This window comes from Silene latifolia, chromosome 6 (genome assembly GCF_048544455.1).
Source record: "Silene latifolia isolate original U9 population chromosome 6, ASM4854445v1, whole genome shotgun sequence".
NCBI lineage: Eukaryota > Viridiplantae > Streptophyta > Magnoliopsida > Caryophyllales > Caryophyllaceae > Silene > Silene latifolia.
The window spans coordinates 58,942,372-58,955,523 of NC_133531.1; the positions used below are offsets into that span (position 1 = coordinate 58,942,372).

Genomic DNA, 13,152 nt, shown 5'->3' on the forward strand with positions numbered 1-13,152 from the left:
CCCGAACATCTTAGGCCAAAAGAAATGCTCCCTTAATAATTCCAAGGTTTTTGCGACCCCAAAATGGCCAACCAAACCGCCCCCATGAGCCTCCCGTACTAGCAGTTCTCGAATAGGGTGCCTCGGAATACAGAGACGGTTCCCTCGAAATAAAAAACCGTCTTGAATAAAGAACTCACCACCAGCCCCTGCCATACCCTTGCTAAATAATTCCTTAAAATCCATATCATTTTCATAATGAGCTTTCAATAATTCGAAACCCAACAATTTCGAACTCAACACGGAAATTAAAGAATATCGTCGTGACAATGCATCTGCTACAATGTTTGACTTCCCATTTTTATACTTAGCAGAAAAATGAAAAGCTTGCAAAAACTCAACCCATTTAGCATGACGAGGACTTAAATTTTGCTGCCCGTTGATATACTTTAAAGACTCATGATCGGAATGTAAAATAAAATGGCTTGGACGCAAATAATGACTCCAATACATGAGGGCCCTAACGATGGCGTAAAACTCCTTGTCGTAGGTACAATATTTCAATCGAGCACCCCCTAATTTCTCTGAGAAAAACGCCACAGGACGGTTCCCCTGTCTTAAAACCGCTCCTATCCCAACCCCGCTAGCGTCACACTCAACTTCGAAGGGTTGTGAAAAATCGGGTAAAGCTAGTACTGGTGCCTCACAAAGCTTACTTTTCAATAATTCGAAAGACTTTTGAGCCGCCCCATCCCACAAGAACGTCCCCTTTTTAAGACAGTCCGTCATCGGACTTGCTAAGGAACCGAAATTCTGAATAAAGCGACGATAAAAAGAAGCAAGTCCCAGAAAAGACCTTACCTCCGTGACTGTTTTAGGCGCTGGCTAGGAACGGATTGCTTCAACTTTGGACTGGTCCACGGATACTCCGTCCTTCGACACTACGTAACCTAAGAATAGTACTCTGTCCACCACAAAAGAGCATTTTTCTTTCTTTCCAAAGAGCTTTTGACTACGAAGTACTTCAAACAGGAGCTTCAAATGCCGCAAATGATCGACCAAACTTTTGCTATATACCAAAATATCATCCAGATATACAACAACAAATTTACCCAAAAATGGTTTCAATACCTCATTCATTAGCCGCATAAAAGTGCTCGGTGCATTGGTAAGACCAAAGGGCATGACGGTCCATTCGTACAAACCGTGTTTTGTCTTAAAAGCGGTCTTCCACTCGTCTCCCTCACGCATACGGATTTGATGGTACCCGCTCCGTAAATCAATTTTCGAGAACACTTGTGAGCCATGTAACTCGTCTAACATGTCGTCAAGCCGTGGCATAGGAAACCGGTACTTAACTGTGATATTATTCACCGACCGCGAGTCGACGCACATTCGCCAAGACCCATCCTTTTTGGGCACAAGCAACACCGGTACCGCGCAAGGACTCATGGACTCACGAACAAACCCCCGACTTATCAACTCAGCGATTTGCCTCTGCACCTCCTTGGTTTCCTCCGGGTTACAACGATAAGCCGCTTTATTCGGTAGTGGGGCTCCGGGAACAAGGTCAATGTGGTGTTCAATACCGCGAATAGGAGGCAACCCCGAGGGCAAATCGTCGGGAAACACGTCCTGATATTCCAGCAATAAATCTGAAACAGGGCCTGCCTCACTCGAATTAAGCTCCCCTGTTTTCGAATTTGGTTCCTCTGTTGACCGCTCCACAACAAGTAAATAAACTAACTCCCCTTGATCGAGTGTCTGCCTGATTTCCCGCTCCCTAACCAACATCGTTGCCTTCTTTTTCTTTATACTCATAGCCCGTACAGCTTGAGAGGACATTGGTTTCAACACAATTTTTTTACCTTTATCCCTCAGCTCGTACTCATTACTTCTCCCCCGATGAACCACATCCCTATCAAACATCCAAGGACGTCCCAATAAGACATGACAGGCGTCCATCGGACTTACGTCACAAAGTATACTATCCGTATATGAGCCCATTGACAAACCTACCCGGACCTGTTTTGTAACCTTCACACTGTTTCCATCATTTAGCCAATGAAGCGCATAAGGCTTTGGATGCGTGACGGTCGACAATCCTAGCTTCTTGACCATCTCGTCTGAAGCTACATTTGTGCAACTACCACTGTCGATAATCACACTACACCATTTGTCCTTAACCTGACATTTGGTGTGAAATAATTACTCCCTCTGATCGGTATCCAACGATTCGACCTGAACTTGCAGCGAGCGAAGCACCAGTAATGTGTCGTACACAGGCGCCTCATAACCCTCTTCCTCCTCCTCGGTTTTCTCGCCTTCTCCAAAATCAAATACGTCACCCAGCCGCTCCTCCTCCTCGGCCAGTTCATCTCGAGCTTCTCGAGCTTCCCTCAAAGTCACTACCCTTTTGTTCGGACACGTGCTCTGAAAATGTCCGAACCCCTGACACTTAAAACAACGTACCTTCGACAAACTGACTTCCTTTCCAGACTCAGCGGATTTTGGGGAAAATTGGGTGGAATTGATGGAATTAGTTTTGGGGGAATTGATTGAATTGATTTTGGTGGAATTGAATGAATGGGGGTAGACGCTGATTTGGGGAAAAAATTAGATTTAGGATTTGGGCTATTGAATTCCCGGTTCGAACCCCCAGACCCGAATTTCCCTTGGGACTCGATTTTGAGGCACAAATTACAAAGTGTGTCGAAATCCGCATATGGGTATAACTCAACGGAATTGGCAATATTTCGGTTTAACCCCCGGAGAAATTGAGACATTTTTTGTTCCTCATTTTCCTCTAAATCCCCCATTAAAATTAATTTTTCAAACTCATCTATGTATTCGGCAATACTCAATTTATTTTGCATAAGATCGGCTATTTTACGGTAAACCCCCAGTTTGTAAGTAGCCGGTACATACCTTTTTCTCAATTTGTCTTTTAAGGACTCCCACGACGCCAACTTTTCCTTCCCAGCGCGAGACCGTCTTGCTTTCAACCCTTCGTACCACAGTGAAGCTCCTCGGCTCAATCTCAAAATAGCATATTTGCACCTTTTCTCGTCACTGAGGTCTTTAAAATCGAACATACGATCGATTTTCCTTTCCCAATCCAGATAATCCTCCGGGTCGGTGCCACCAACGAATTCGGGTAATTCCGAAACCTTAAATTCGTCCAGCTTTATCTTTCCACCGCTACGACTCCCGGTAGGCCGGTTTCGCAATAAGTCTTGAAGCTTATCGTAAAACTCGTCATCAAATTGTTCTCCAGCCATTTTTTTTTTGTATACTGTTTTTTTTTTGTGAGTTTTTGTTCTTGTAAAATCAAAGTTAAAGGATCGTCTCGATTAATGGAAAATCAAGAGCCGAAGCTCTGATGCCACTTATGATACGAATTAAATTTGCGGAAGCGATATTTGACAAGCTAGACCTATAACTTATCAATAGAGAATGAACTCAAGACCTATTGAGATCGAACAAGTTAATAATTCAAAAACGCGTTTGAACAATTAACGAAAAATAATGCCAACAAGCAATTTTTGTGATTACGTTTAAACTGTGAATGACAATACCATAAAATTGAAGACTATAAATAGCCTTTTCAGACAAACGTTCAAAGCTATTGAAAGGGGCCACTAATGACAAATTAAATTGGCTAATTAAGGCCATAATTCTAGCAATTAAAGGCCATTACACAACCAGAAATAACAACTAAGAAAACAGGGAAATTAATCCCATTTATTGACTAATTAAGGAAATGAATGCTAAATGATTCCATCGCAAGAAACCAAGCAAACGAATGTCGCCTTCGAACTTGAATACTCCGAACCCCAATGACCCATTGCTGCCACAAGGCCCAATGACCCAGAATTAGTGTCATCCGCATCCTTACCCGTATCACTCAGTCATCTTCACTCTCGTAAGAACCTTACCTCAAAATAATATTTGGTGTAAGAACTCGGAACTAGGCCGGGTACCCTAGCCACGGTCCTAGCAATGTTCCAGCCGATTAAATCCCTAGCCTCAGCTGAGTCCACTCTCATGGCCGTCGCAGGCCACACCATCGGCTCCTCTCCGCAAGGCAAGCCGCAGATCATATCGTAGTCCTCCAAGGTGATCCCGATCTCTCCAAAAGGCATATGAAAAGTCGAGGTCGTATCCCAGAAGCGATCCAAGAAGGCTCGGATCAGGCATATGTTAGCCTGAATCTTCTTTCTCTTGATATCGCGCCAGCCCCTCACTAAAGCTCTAAAGGCCTCAAGCTCAATGATTGCCTTCTCCTCCTCCGACAACTTCTCGAAAGCCTCCATCATGGTCTTATATCCGGAGAACGACCTCATGGTACCAGCCTCCTGCATTTTGAAAGGTTTGTTAGCTTCTAAGCTAAGTAAAGAAGACAAAATATAAAAGAAATGGCGTAATACAAGGCCAGATTGAAAGCTTACCATACTTCTTGCCGTACGATACGACAAGTATCTCTCTGCTGCCCAAATGAGATGTCGGTCATCTCATTTCTCAGCCCACTCAAGCGCCTGTGCAAGCTGACGCCCCCTCCTCCTCACGTTGGTCCTCCTAGGCACCTCTTCCTCTTCCTCTACCTCCCCTACAAATCCCGTGGGAACCACGAGAGCCGAGCGAGGGTCAAAGTCCACATCCATGGGGTCTTGCCCCGAAGTAGAAGGTATATCCTCTGCAAAAGGAGCAAACAAAGGCATTTAGAGACCATTTTAGGGCGGTTTTTCCAAGCTACTCTTTCAGTATTCTCAAGCAAGTCAACAAGTATGATAACTTTGGAACAAGGCAATGGTAGGAAGACTGGTGGACTGGGTTGCTACACAAAGAGACTCTATCTGGGTTAACTGGGTGCAAAGTAACTATCTTAAGGGTCAGGAGTGGATGGAATACAAGCCTAGTTCGAACTCAAGTTGGGTATGGAGGAGAATATGCAAGGTTAAGGAAGAAATGAGGAATGGTTATGTCAATGGAGAGTGGAGTGTTCAACCAGGAGGGTACTCTCCTGCTGGTTGCTATGACTGGTTCAGAGGTACAAGGCCAAGAATTCAGTGGGATAAGGCAGTTTGGAATGGATGGACAATCCCTAAACATCAATTTATGGGATGGATGGTTGCTCATAAGGCACTGAATACAGTAGAGAGGCTAGTTAGGTTTGGGGTGATCATTGAGGAGAAATGCTACCTGTGTGGCATAGCTGATGAAACAATTGAGCACTTGTTCTGTGAGTGCCCTTACAGTAGAAGAGTGGTGTTGGAGCTGAACAGGAACACTGCTTGGACATTCCCTATCAGGGATTTGGTTGAGTGGTGCAGTAGTAGAACAGGCACGGGGCTTCAGAAGGGAGTACAAAATGCCATAGTGATGAGCTTGATGTACCAGGTATGGCAGCAGAGAAATAGAAGTAGGAATGAGATGATTTTGCTTAGGCCTGAAAGGGTGGCGGGTGCTATATTGGAGAATATGAGATCAAGAGTTCGAACCCGGGAAAGAACAGTGATGACTCTTGCAGAACGAGATTGGTTGACTAAAATGCATCTTATAGAATGATATCTTTTGTTGATCACCATAATGTAATTATATTTTTCATTTTAATATATTTCTCACATTTCACCAAAAAAAAAAAGTATGATAACTTACGTTCCTACATGCCTAATTTAAGCTTAGTGACGGCTACAAGTCGAAATTTTAGCAGCATTTCGTTACTATAGCTTAATCCCATGCAAAAAATATCCCGGAGGACTAGTCACAATCTGAAATTCTGACATGATAGCAAGTTTACCCATCATCCAAGGGTTCCAAAACATCAAATTTTATTGAAAACCGACTAGTATAAGGTCATGTTCGAGCCTTTTGAAGCGGTTTAGCAAAGATCATCTTATTTCGCTCTCAATTCACCAATACTCAACAAAAATTCGAAATGGATACATGGTTATGCTGTGGGAAATATCGGTATACTTCATCAAGAAATTCGGATTATAACGAAATTATAATTATGAAATTGCTAGTCATAAATGAAATTGCATAAACAAAAATAGTAGAGATTAGAATCAACCTTTGGTCCTAGCAATATGGCCTAAGAACAATATCGAGATCGATATTCTCCTAATCGTTGCACCCAAAATGCTATGAGAAATGCCTCTCTTTTGCTAGAAAAGATGAACCCTAATTTCTAATTTTTAGGTTTTTGTGTGATGTGAGAATTGTTAAGAAAAATGAATGAATAAAAATGATCCTCCCTCAAACCTAATATAACCGAAATTAGGAGAGAAATGGGGAAGATATATTTCCTTTCTTTTATTTCTTCAAACCATGTAACTCCAAATAAGGAGAGAAATCTCCTTATTTTCAGTTCATTTTACATTGTATAAAATGCGTATATTTTATCAATTGTCATTTATTTCGTCACGTATTTAATAAGTCCACACACAACAGCTTGTAGTCGATTTATTAATACCGGTCTGTGATAATTTATTATGACAATCTCGTATAATATATACTTTAACTATAAATATCGCATATTTATAATTTGCTAATTAAATATAACCGATTACGTTTAATTACGAATTAACATCTTAATTCGTTCAAGCTAACATTATATACATTAATTAAATATAACAGTTTATATTCAATTTACGAATTGATAATTAATTCGTCTCAGCTAATATTATTTAATTGTATTAAATAATTGTCTCATCATCACATTGACTAACTGTTTAGTCAAATACATGGACTAACCTTTTAGTCATATAAGGCATCAATGTGATTACATTTTCATATAATCACATCTCTCAAACACATCCTTTAAGCGTGACTTTTAGGGACCAGTTGATCACCGCCATCAGTATGATAATAACGTCAAACTTCTAGCAAGCCAACCGTTATTAATAAACGTTAATCAACTGATAAAATACTAAGTATACCCTTGTGAACCTATAAGAGATTTATATATGTTATCACACTAACTGTGGAGGACACAAGCTCCAACAAACTCCCACTTGTCCTCACAAGTGTATGTGCGATAACCGATTCTCATATCCTAAAATTTCTCCCACTTAATGTAAAATAATTTGCAAAATCCATATTCACAAAGGTCGTATTTTACAAGTGATCAATATCAAGAGTGGTTTTCCCGACTAGAGAGTAACTTAACTGATAAACGAATCATCATTCGAGCATGGCCATGCATTTCAGTTACAACTCCTCGAGTGGCCCTGAGAAATAACTAAACCTGATAAACGTTTGATATTTTCTTCAACTCGAATCCTGCAGATATAAGCACAGTATGAAATGACCCAGTGAAAATCTGATTAGCCTCCTGTTACGGTCGACCATGAGAAAGAAACCAAAGTCACCCAAAAACTGCCTTAATCTCAAGAGACAGTCGATAGTCAAAAGAATCGACTCTAGGAACACAATGGACGTCCAATCCACGACCTGGCACCGAATGCATTTAAACATTTAGGACTCCATTACGTTGTCACAATTTGTCCTACGAGGTATCGTTATAACTCGCATCTGTGATCGATCAGCCAACCGTTTGACTTATGGCTCGTTGAACCCACCATCAATCAACTTCACAATATAATAGCCAGAGTTATCAGCTCATGTAGGCGATTACGGACCAAAACAAATATAATGTAATTCAGTTCACTTTGTGGCGTTCAATGTTGTCGTACAATCCACATGAAAAACAAAATATGAAATAATACGATGAAGTTATAAATAGCATATGAAAAAGATAATGTATCAAATTCATTAGCAACTAGTAAAACTCAGGAACATACACGTTTAATTCCCATGGAAATAACGTGCCCTTCATGCTTATCATATTTCAATGGTTTAGTGAGAGGGTCCGCGATGTTGTCATCCAAAGCAATCTTGTCAATCACTATCTCCTCTTGCTCCACGTAATCACGGATCAGGTGAGCCTTCCGATGTACATGTATAGACTTGTTGCTAGACTTAGGCTCCTTAGCCTGGAAGATGGCACCTCTATTGTCACAATAGATAGTGATTGGGTCATTTGAACTAGGAACTATGGTTAGTCCTTGTAAGAATTGACGCATCCATATAGCTTCCTTTCTTCTGCTTTGAAGCGGCATAGTACTCGGATTGATAGTAGAATCGCTACAACATCCTGTTTGGAACTCTTCCGGTGACCTTGACACCATTAAGAGTAAAAACGAATCCAGATTGAGATTTTGAATCATCTCGATCCGTTTGGAAGCTAGCATCTGCGTAACCGATTGCACAAAGCTTAGTATCTCCTCCATAAGTCCATACCCAACCCTTAGTCCTCCGTAGGTACTTAAGGATGTTTTTAACAGCTATCCAGTGTGTTTCACCTGGATTCTTTTGGTACCGACTCGTCATACTCAATGCATGTGCCACGTCTGGACGTGTGCATATCATGGCATACATGATTGATCCTATGGCTGATGCATAAGGAACACTCATGCGTTCAACCCCTTCGGGCGTCGTGGGTGGCGAGACTTGCTCAAATGCATCCCGAAGTCATTGGAAGGTTCCCCTTCTTGGAGTTGGTCATCTTTGAACCTTTCAAGAATCTTATCTAAATAAGACTCGACTCGGTGATAACATCCGTCGTGATCTATCTCGATAGATACGGATTCCCAATATGCGTTGTGCCTCACCCAGATCTTTCATCTGGAAATGGTTCTTCAACCATCCTTTTACCGAAGATAAGAGAGGAATGTCATTCCCAATCAAGAGTATGTCATCGACATACAATATCAAGAAAACAATCTTGCTCCCACTCGACTTGACATATAAGCATGGTTCCTCGACTGATCGAGTGAAACCATACCCTTTTATCACCTGGTCGAAACGATGATTCCAACTCCAAGAAGCTTGCTTAAGTCCATAAATGGAACGCTTAAGCTTGCACACTTTGTTAGGATTTTCAGGATCTATGAAACCTTTGGGTTGTACCATGTACAACTCTTCCTCCAAATAACCGTTTAAGAAGGCGGTTTTCACATCCATCTGCCAAATTTCATAGGCATGAAAAGCGGCAATCGCTAAGATTATCCGAATGGAACGCAGCATAACTACGGGTGCGCATAACTACGGGTGCAAAACTTTCATCATAATGCAATCCGTACACTTGAGTGAAACCTTTTGCCACTAGTCATGCCTTATAGGTATCTGGTTGCCCGTCTACAGAATGCTTTATTTTGTAAAGCCATTTGCACTGTAGAGGTCGTACCTTGTTAGGTAAATCAACAAGATCCCATACATCATTCTCATACATGGAGTCCATCTCGGATTGCATGGCTTCAAGCCATAGCTTAGAGTCGGAACAGGTCATGGCACCTTTATAGGTAGCGGGTTCATTACTCTCTAGGAGCAAAACGTCATTTTCCTCGACCATACCAATGTATCATGCGGAGGATTAGAGACTCTACCCGACCTCCTAGGTTCCTGAGGAATATTAACCGTATCATCAGTTGAAGGAACAACTTCCTCCATCTATTCCTCGGTTGTTGGTTCTTGAATCTCCGACAGCTCGAAGGTTCTATTACTTGACTTGTTCTCGAGAAATTCTTTCTCTAAGAACTTCGCACTAGCCGCAACAAAAACTCGATGTTCGGTAGGTGAATAGAAGTAATGACCAAACATTCCTTTTGGATAACCAATAAAGTATGTCTTGACCGATCGCGGGCCGAGCTTATCCTCGTGTCTCCACTTGACATAAGCCTCGCAGCCCCAAACCCGAATAAAGGACAATTTAGGGACCGTTCCTTTCCATATTTCATATGGAGTCTTGTCGACACCTTTAGACGGACTTCGGTTAAGTATAAGAGCAGCTGACAAAAGAGCAAAACCCCATAATGAATCAGGTACTACCGTGTGACTCATCATGGATCGAACCATATCAACTAGTGTTCGATTTCTCCGTTCGGACACACCATTTAATTGAGGTGTTCCAGGTGGAGTTAACTGTAAAACTATTCCACAGTCTTTAAGGTGTTGAACAAACGCATTTGAAAGATATTCGCCACCCCGATCTGAACGGAGTGCTTTAACCTTTCTTCCCAGTTGGTTCTCAACCTTATTCTGGTATTCCTTGAATTTTTCAAAGGACTCACTTTTATGCTTCATTAAGTAGACATATCCGTATCTACTCAAATCATCCGTGAAAGTGATAAAATATCTATAGCCGTCTCTTGCGGTAATTGACATAGGTCCACATACATCAGTATGTATGAGTCCTAATAGGTCACTAGCGCGCATTCCAACACCTTTTAAGGAAATTCGAGTCATTTTGCCGATAAGACATGATTCACACGTGCCAAATGAAGAGAAATCAAATGTGGGAATAGTCCCATTCTCAATGAGTTTTTTTACACGTGTTTCATTTATGTGTCCCATTCGACAATGCCATAGATAAGTTTGATCATTGTCACCAACCTTTAATTTCTTATTATTCACATGTAATATATATGTGGTTTGATCTAAGATATAAATTCCATTCATGGAAACTGCTTTGCCATAAACCATTTCATTAAAAGAGAAAATACAGCTATTGTCCTTTATTGAAAATGAAAAACCGTCTTTATCAAGTACGGAAACAGAAATAATATTCGTAGATAAACTGGGTACATAGTAATGTGATTATATAAATATAACTCAAAACCACTAGGGAGCTGGATTACGTATGTTCCCATTGAGACTGCAGCAACTCGTGCTCCATTCCCGACTCGCAGGTCCACATCACCCTTTGCGAGGGGTTTGATGTTTTTTAGGCCCTTCAAAAGATTACACAGATGAGAACCACAACCAGTATCAAGTACCCAAGTTCCGAAACTTGCATGGTTAATCTCAATCATATGAATATAAGATGACATACCAACAGGAGTGACGCGGCCTGCTTTTATGTCCTCACGGTACACGGGACAGTTCCTCCTCCAATGTCCAGTCTTGTGACAATGGTGGCATTCAACGTTACCAACCTTGCTCTTTGCCTTGCCTTGTGAGCCACTAGTCTCACCAGGCCCACTCTTACCGTTTCCTGACTTTTTAAACTTTGGCTTTCCTACAGTTACGCCGCCTTGAGCTTTGCCCTTACCCTTATTCTTGTTGGAAATCATGAGAACATCTTGCTTCATGCTCCCACTCAATTTCATATCCTTCTCGGTCTGTACGAGAAGTGAGTGTAGCTCATGAGGACTTTTCTTCATGTCATTCATGTAGTAATTTGCCCTGAAGAGGGCAAAACCATCATGAAGTGAATGAAGCATACGGTCAATGACTATGCTCTCACTGATTTTGCAATCAAGTGCCTCCAGTTTCTCGACATTCTCAATCATGTTAAGAATGTGTGGGTGTGGACATGGGCAACATCTCGGTCTGCGGATTTAGGCCGCCTACCGGTCCGCGGTCACGGGCCACCTGCATGCCAGGCCAAACTGTGGACATGCAGCGGTCTCTTTGAAAGCCACGCTCGGCGGCGTAAGATGCTTTCGACCGGATCTCTTTAGATCGGTCGGTTTCGTCTCGGCAAGGGCCGCGAAATGATGTAGAGATGTTCGGAGTCGCCACCAAGCATTTGTGGGATGCTTGGAACCCGTTCGAATCCACTTTATACCTCGGTCAAACGAAGCACAAAGCAGTGTTTGACATAGGTATTAAAGATAAGGACTCGTCCCCCTTTTAGCATTTTATGCCTAAAATGACTCTCGTACGCCCTGGATAAGGCCATCCACTATCCAAAGGTTATGAGTAAGGGGTGAGGGTACGTATAGGGAAGCCCTTTAATCGGACACCCAATCCCGCCCGCGTTAGCGGCCTCTACTGATCGATCTTGGTTGTTTAAGTGCAAAAGTTGATAGAACGGTTAAAATGCATGAATGCGCATCCAAAAGTTTAACCTAACATGTGAGCTTTCTAAGTCGGTTTGTTTATCCAAATATCAAGTATAAGATGTCAAAGTTGGATTTAGATTGATTTGCATGTGAAAACGGAAATTAAACATCCATTTACCAAGTTCGGATTATGATGCTTAACACGATCCATTTATTTTAAAAAGGATGTCAAATGACAAAGTTTAAAAACGTAAGCTTGTCAATCTGATCCGTCACGTATTCGGATTAACCGTAATCGGGATCGTCCTGGACAAATGCTAAAATGGGGCAGAACAGTGTCAGGCAGCCCTATTGGGGCGCGAGCCTATTGGCGAAGGAAGAGGCTCTGCCCAGGTTTTAAAGTTTGAAAACAGGCGGCCACTTGGGGCGCGAGCCATAAGGCGACCCAAGGGGGTGTCTCCTGGTTCTTGAAAAGGTTATTTAAAACCGTATTTGTGATTAAATAATTTGCAAGTATTGTTTGCATGACTCGGAATAATTACTATTATGTTAGTAATATTCGTTGTCGGATTTGCAAGTTTGAAAAGTATAGTTTACAAATAAAAATGTAAAATGTTTGATTTGAACTAATCATGTTAAGTTCATTTCTTTGTAATTAGTCAAGTTAATCATCGCACTCGGATTAAACAGACATGGTATAAAGAACCAAGGATGATTATGGATTATGACTAATATATTTGCAAATGTAAACAAATGAGAAAAATGGTAAATAAAAGAAAAGGGTGTTAAAATACCCATTAAAATGTGATTAACCAACAATATCATCGGGTCACGGAATAAACCGTCATGGTATAAAGAACCAAGGATGATTTTTGTAATGGCCAAAACATGTTCATCGTAAAAATGAATTAAAATGGTAAATAAAATAAAAGGATTTCTTTTAAAATGTAATTAACCAATTAATATCACCGAGTCACGGATTAAACCGTCATGGTATTAAGAACCAAGGGTGATTATGATTTATGGTTAAAAAGTTTATCATAAAAATGATTTGAAACATTTGAAACGGTAAAAACCGATTACAAATAAGAAACGAAATAAAGAGGAAAGACGAGAACAAACACGGATGAGTCTGACCCGGACACCTACATGAGGCGCGAGCCACCCTGCATAGCAAGGAGCTTCTGTCTCAGGCCAAAACTCAGTTTTGGCTCGTCTAACCTATATTTGAATCGTGTTATGCATTGTTCATGTTTATAAAGTTATAAAAACAGTAAAGACATGAAATAAATGAGTTATTTACACCCTCAAACTTACGTGTATT

General features: G+C 41.2%; 2 protein-coding genes across 2 annotated transcripts; one reads left to right on the forward strand and one right to left on the reverse strand.

Annotated features, from left to right (window-relative positions):
• Positions 1 to 864: 864 nt before the first annotated feature.
• On the reverse strand, positions 865 to 3,260 carry LOC141588119 (uncharacterized). Its single transcript, XM_074409574.1, has 3 exons — positions 2,908 to 3,260; positions 2,245 to 2,392; positions 865 to 2,166 (listed from the first exon to the last, which is right to left on the reverse strand). Exons 1-3 carry the CDS (start codon positions 3,258 to 3,260, stop codon positions 865 to 867), a joined length of 1,803 nt encoding a protein of 600 aa, XP_074265675.1.
• Positions 3,261 to 4,788: 1,528 nt separating this feature from the next.
• On the forward strand, positions 4,789 to 5,547 carry LOC141588120 (uncharacterized). Its single transcript, XM_074409575.1, has one exon. The coding sequence runs from the start codon at positions 4,789 to 4,791 to the stop codon at positions 5,545 to 5,547; it is 759 nt and encodes a 252-aa protein (XP_074265676.1).
• The last annotated feature ends 7,605 nt before the right edge of the window (positions 5,548 to 13,152 follow it).

What these genes read in the sequence shown, in the direction of transcription:
- LOC141588120 (XM_074409575.1), top strand. Translation starts at nt 4,789, where the DNA reads ATGGTAGGAAGACTGGTGGACTGGGTTGCTACACAAAGAGACTCTATC.
- LOC141588119 (XM_074409574.1), bottom strand. Translation starts at nt 3,260, where the DNA reads ATGGCTGGAGAACAATTTGATGACGAGTTTTACGATAAGCTTCAAGAC. An exon ending in AAAGACAAATTGAGAAAAAG is followed by an intron (nt 2,393 to 2,907) that starts GTATGTACCGGC and finishes TCCGAACAAAAG; the next exon opens with GGTAGTGACTTTGAGGGAAG. An exon ending in CTGTGTACGACACATTACTG is followed by an intron (nt 2,167 to 2,244) that starts GTGCTTCGCTCG and finishes ACCAAATGTCAG; the next exon opens with GTTAAGGACAAATGGTGTAG.